The sequence below is a fragment of the Aegilops tauschii genome, chromosome 3, assembly GCF_002575655.3.
Source record: "Aegilops tauschii subsp. strangulata cultivar AL8/78 chromosome 3, Aet v6.0, whole genome shotgun sequence".
Classification (NCBI taxonomy): domain Eukaryota; kingdom Viridiplantae; phylum Streptophyta; class Magnoliopsida; order Poales; family Poaceae; genus Aegilops; species Aegilops tauschii.
The window spans coordinates 547721961-547728225 of record NC_053037.3 but is presented as its reverse complement, the minus strand read 5'-3'; the positions used below and the strand labels follow the sequence as shown (position 1 = coordinate 547728225).

General features: G+C 52.4%; 1 protein-coding gene across 1 annotated transcript; it reads right to left on the bottom strand.

Moving 5' to 3' along the window:
* Positions 1-243: 243 nt before the first annotated feature.
* On the bottom strand, positions 244-5277 carry LOC109764146 (squamosa promoter-binding-like protein 2). The gene is made up of 3 exons (XM_020322991.4): positions 3724-5277; positions 2438-2568; positions 244-1539 (listed from the first exon to the last, which is right to left on the bottom strand). The coding sequence occupies exons 1-3, from the start codon at positions 4122-4124 to the stop codon at positions 812-814; spliced, it is 1260 nt and encodes a 419-aa protein (XP_020178580.3). The 5' UTR covers positions 4125-5277; the 3' UTR covers positions 244-811.
* Positions 5278-6265: the final 988 nt, after the last annotated feature.

The window sequence follows — 6265 nt, the reverse complement described above, 5'->3', positions numbered from 1 at the left end:
CTTGAGATTTAGCAACACCCTTAGAACAATTTTTGCAATAAGCTTACACCAATAAGATCTATTCAGCCACAGTTTTTGAACTGATAACTAGTATCGCCATGCGGCATGGTAAAACTACAACTTTACTCAACCGGTATTAGCTTTGGCCTGTTTGGTTACCTGTAATCATGATACCCCCTATATCCTCAAACAATCACTCTCCCTTGAACATGGACTTGAAACGAATTATGTGGACTCCCATTTGCCACATCTTCAACATGTACTTTACTGTTTAATTTTTGACAAAGATTACTTGCAAACAAGCACAGTTCCACAAGATAGAGTGTATAGCTATCTGAATTTTGAAAACATATGCGCCTAGCTAGAACCAGGCTATGGAAGTGGCCCATGATCCTGGATAATCTAGTTACTGTTCCTGAACAATATCTCTGACGATGCACAACATGTGAGAAACAGGCAGCCGCACATGATTTAAATAACAATGACCTGAATATTTTTATGCTAACTCCACTGTTTAGTACAGTTAAATAAATCCTCCTGTGTACTCTCTGCTGATGTAACCCTACCAAGCCAAGTGCACGCCGGCCAAAATGAACAAACCAACCGATACAAAATAGAATCGTCGTAGTCCAGTTCTGAATCATAAGCAGGCGGGGATTTCCATAAGTTAGGAGTATCAAGAGAAGTTGCAAAATGGACACATCTTGGGTGATTTCTTCAGGATCATCAGGGCTAACACTATCAGGTGACACATTTGATGATTGATAACCAACACCAACTGCCTAGGATCTGAGTCTGACTGATGAGACGACTACCATGACGAGAAGGGTAGGGCATGCATCCCGCCTGCATCCGGGTGGTTCCCCTGATCAGCGCTCACTTGGTGTTGGTGGTGGTAGTATCCATGGTACTGCTGCTGGAGCTGGGATGCCGCCGGAGCCGCCTCTGTGCTGGTAGTGACGGCAGTGGTAGCGGTAGCGGCGGCGTGCTGTGATCTGTTAGACGCGTGCAACATGGGCGCGCCCTTGTCTCCCAGGCTCACGTAAGACAGCCCGGTGAGCGAGACGTCGCCGTTGCTGGACAGCCGCGCCACCTTGCCGCCGCCGCCGTACTGTATCGTCACGCCGCCGCCGCCGAGATGATGCGCCTGCTCCGCGGGGACCATGATGTGCGCCGGCGCCGGGCTGTCTGACAGAAGAGAGAGAGCACAGTTGTGGTCCGGGCCCCCGTCGTGGGCGAACATGGTGGTCTTGCCGTTGCTGTGCCGGCTGCTGTTGCTGCTGCTCTCCGAGGAAGGGGTGATGGTGAAGGCCGGCGGCTGGCAGCCGAACGCGGCCTCGCCGCCGCCGTCGGTCAGGAAGGGGAAGTGCTTCCTCTCCGGCTTGCCGTGGTGGAAGAGGGAGGCGGCGCCGCTGAAGGAGTAGTACTGCTCGTGGAACGCGTCGGCCTCCGTCTTCACCGCGATGCCGCCGGGCCACTTGGGCTCCGCCATGGACGTCGGGGAGAAGATTTGCGGGTACGACGCGAATCTTGTCACTCCTGTTCACGGACAATGATGGGAGCTAACAGTTAGTTCAACCGTCAGTGTTGCAAACCTATGACAATAGCCATGTCGACCACTGATAGAAAAAAACAAAAGACCAAAATTACAAAAACAAGCTGTAAATTCCATGTGCATGCACCCCGCTACTCAATTGTAACATGGTAAATTTCGGTAAAAATCTTCACAGGTATCAGGTATAGGAGTGCTACTACTAGTAGACTGCCAGTGGTATCATCATGCCATAGGTGTTCAATTCACTGTGACATCATTAACTGGCTTTCACATGGATACGGCTGTATCAGGGCAGAAAGTTCAGAAGAAACTTCAGGCCTAGATATTATTCTCTTGCTTTGGATCCCACAGGAAGTTCCTGGAAATGCCGGCCAAAGACTGTAAACCTATCTTGGTCTGCTACACCAGCAAGATGTTCATACTGATAGTCAAGCCTCCTGTTCCCATCCTTTTCGGAAAGAAGTAAACTTTGTGCTGCTACTCAGCAAGCACGTGTGAAGTGTTTTTCTGGATAGTGCTAGCAGTCAACTGAAAGGGGAAACACTCTAAACGGTCTAGATAAACAGAAAAGGGATAGAGTTCAGAATAAAATTAAAATTAACTAGGAGCACATGATGGATCACATTTTTCCTCTTGTTCCCGACAAATGGGAGTGCCAAAAATCTCAAATTTCTTGCTCATTGCAGCTGTTAGATCTTAGTATCTTACAATCTACTCCCTTTATACCAAAATGTAGGACGATTTTTGGTTTTCCATATGGCATAAAAAACGTCTTACATTTTGCTACGGAGGCAGTACTTTCTAGGCCAGCGTGCCTAATTTCCACGTGATGTAAAAAGTGTTACTATTTATTAGTAGGAATATTAGGGATCGATGGAGTACCGTGGTGATTAGCGAACAAGCCGGCAGGATTGAGGGGATCCGGCTGCGGCTTCCGGCGGCGCCGGTTGTGGCCGTCGAGCCGCTTCCTGCAGCTCCTCTTCACCTCGTCGAACTCCCCGAGCAAATGGAACCTGCAAACAGCAGTTTCCTCCTGTCACAAGGATTTCTCAAGATACAGACCCAAAATTTTCATGAAAAAAATCCATCAACAAAGTTGTAGAAAAACAAGAACATAGATCCGGTCAAATGCTCGAACCACATGCCACAGATCTAGGCCAAATCAAGCACATGGAAATGGAGATACACGCCCCAATTTTCCAAGCTCCTCTCCGCACGAGCTTAATTACACCCGTAACCATCACGCTAGACTAGAATCTTGCTAAAACCTAATTACACGGCCACATCATGCTTGACCGTTGAGATCCTTCGTCCCTGTCTTCTAGAACAAGCATATGGGAGGAATTCTCTGTTTGAAAACCACCGAGGATGTGGAAAGCGTGCGGCACGGCGCGTCGCGCCAACGGGCGGCGGCGACAGGGAGCGGTGGAGGACAGGGACGCGGCCGTTGGGGAGGACGAATTGAGCGGCAGCCATGAGAACGACGACCTGAAAGGTCCAGTTCCAGCCAGCGCGAGCGCGCGCCGGGTCGTTGTAGGGCAGGGGGGGCACGGGCTGGGTCGGGCCGCGCCACAGCACCTTAATGGTGGCGCGTGTGCGCTTGTCTCGTTCAGACGCAGTCCGGGACCAGACGCTCGCAGCCCGGAATTTATCAGTCTCCCTCCGTCTTGGTTAAATTCTCTTGTTCTACTTTTATTTTCAGGTAGGAGTGCAGATGTTTTCCATGGTGAACATGCTTTTTGACATGGATTTGTGTGTTTTTCAAAGTGGGTTTCCTTTTGCTGTGAGTTTTTACGGTGAGTGGGAGACAGATGGGGGCAGCAAACAGAGGTTTTCGGTGAGGTGCACGTCGGATGATTAATCGCTAGCGCCAAGCCAGCCATCATGGCCAAAGCGACAGTGAACTGCTCCGGCTGACAGCGAATTGTTGTTCGCCCGCCGAACGAACTAATCCAGCTAGCTGGGACTACAGTAACGACGGCGAGCTTTTCGCCGGAGTTGAAACAAACCACGGCAACTCTCGTCTCGTGCGACAGTAACAGTAGTAAGGATGTTGCTGCTGCCAACGAACGAAGTTAGAGAGCGTGGATCACGGATGGATGTCAGAGGGAACGAATGAATCGGCAGGGAATGCACGGCGGAGATATGGAAAAAGGGAACGGGCGTACCTGCTGCACTGCTGGCAGAAGCGCTGCTGCTGGCCGGCGACGGCGACGACGGGCGTCTTGGAGTGCGCCTCGCAGACCTTGTGCCGGCGGTGGTACTCGCGGCACCGGGACAGGTCGGCCGTGCACCCCTCCACGGAGCACGGCGGCACCGTCTGCTGCCCCTGCCCCGCCCGGGCCCGCTTCGCCGGCGCCGCCACCGCGGAAGGCGGATGCTGCTGCTGCTGCACCGATACCACCGCAGCGGCCGCCGCCGCCGCCGCTGGGACCGGCCTCCAGCTCGTGGGTGCGCCGAGCTTCAGGTCCAGCGCGCCGCCGCCACCGCCTCCTCCTCCCCCGCCGCCGCTGGGCGCGACCACCGTGCCGAGGTCCCACGAAGGCATCTTGTGCTCCCAAGAATCCATGCCAAATACACACGTACGCCCGCACGCACGAACGTTCAGAGAATTCCTCTCCTGGTCGGACCCGCCGACGGACGATCAAGAAATGGTGGGGCTTAAAAAGGCTCTCCTCTACTGGCCGTACGCGGACAAGAACCGCCCACCCCTCTCCTCGGTCCTCGCCCAGGAAGAAGAAGAGGGAGAGAGTACAGTGAGCAACGCACCAGCAAGAGGAGTTGATTGGAAGCAAGAGCTTGGGAGGACGGGAGAAAAGTGAGATCGATGGATGGATGCGGGTAGCGGGAGGACGGACGGAGAGATCAAAGCAGGAGCATGCAATTAAGTATGGAGGAGCCAGACCACCCACCACCACCACCAGGGGTAGGAGATGAGGAAGTGAGCTGCTACTACTGGTCTAGTGCTACTGCCAGCTTGCTTGCCGGGGCGGTTTGAGCTTTAAAGCGAGGGCGGAGGACGGATGGATGGGCGGAGAAGGAAGACAACAGTGGAGAGTGAAGAAGAGCTAGCAGCAGCACCAACCCCGATGAGAGAAAGTTAGAGATGGGCGGAGAGAGAGGGTGAGGGCGAGGAGGGAGGGGGGAGGGAGGTGAGGTGAGGACAGTGGTTGCAGACAACACAGGAGGAGACTCCTATTGGAGGACTCCAAACTCCAAAGGTGGCAATAATTGCCGAGACGGGCGGGCGGAGAGGGAACCACCTCACCTCCACCTCCACCCCTGCCGCTGCCGCCTCCACTGTTCACTCACTCGCTCGCTTTAGTAGATTTTACCACTCCACTGCCAGAGTACCAGAGTTATTTTCGGTACGCCTGCGATGTACAGAGAGAGAGGGGGGCCGAGAGAGGGCGAGCGAGCGAGGACGGGACGGCGGAAAGAAACCAGTGCCGCCGCGTCAGCGTGGTAGGGAAGAAGAGGAGTTGGTGGCGAGGGCAGAGAGGGAGAGAGAGAGAGAGTGCAAATGGAGGAAAGAGAGCGGAGGATTCCTTCCTTTCCGTTTGGTGCTGGGCGCTTAGCCGCTCCGCGCCCCTAGCGTGGCGTTTCCTTTGCCTGTTTGGGGCTCGGTTTGCTCTTTTCTAGGGGATCGATGGACCGGACGGAGGCTACCACCACTCTACCAGAGAGGGAGGGCTGCTGGCTGCGCTTCGGTTGGGTTCAATTCGGAGGACGTGTGGGAGAGGGGTGACTAGGCGCAGGGCCTTTCATTCACCTTTTGTAGGGGATGGACGGACGGGCGGACGCAGGGAAAAAAGTACAGAGAAAGCTCGGAAAGGGATGGGCGCATGGCCGCAGGGAAAGAGAGAGGGGGGAGCTGCTGCGCTGGATGCTTTTCGGTGTTTTGTACTTTCGTTTTTCTGTGTTTGTGGAGTGTTTTGCTGCCTCGGCTCAGCTGACATGATATCTTCACAAATCACAGCAAAGGGAGGCAAAAAGCAAATCATAACCACTCTCGTCTCATCATGAGTATTGCTTCTTGCACATCCTAAGATGTTGAACATATGATTGGGTTAACCAAGGACTGGTTTATAGCCGTGGGTTTTTAGGTTCGTTCCATGGGTTTTATATGCTTGGATTAATCACGCGCAGATTTGTAGCCGCGCATTTCAGGTTTGATCCATGGGTTCTATATGCTTGAGTTAACCGAGCACGGATTTATAGCCACGGCTTTTAGGTTCGATCGATGGGTTTTATATGCTTGGTTTAACCAAACACAGATTTATAGCCACGGTTTTTAGGTTCGATCGATGTGACTTATACGCAAGTGGGCTATATCTGCGGGTTTAATAGTATACGTGAATTACTAAATTTGAGTAGCATGCATGAGGATCATAAAAAACAGCGACGGGTGTGGAAAACTATGCGGGGATCGTGATATTATTATATAGTCAAGAAGATACGTTTGGAATAACAACATGTCCGTATTAGTTTTTTCTTTCCAACGACGAAAGTACAACTCGTGAAACTAAATTATACGCCATCGACAAATGAGGTTTCATGGAACGAGAACAAATTGATAACTTATTCGCGGCTGCGCGACAGCTTTTCTATAAATATGTCGAAGGTGGAAGTATTCTAAAGCATCTGAAACCGCAGGGTTTTTTCATACGTTGTGCTATGTGCATGCCGTGTGGTCCCTCTAGCAAAGGT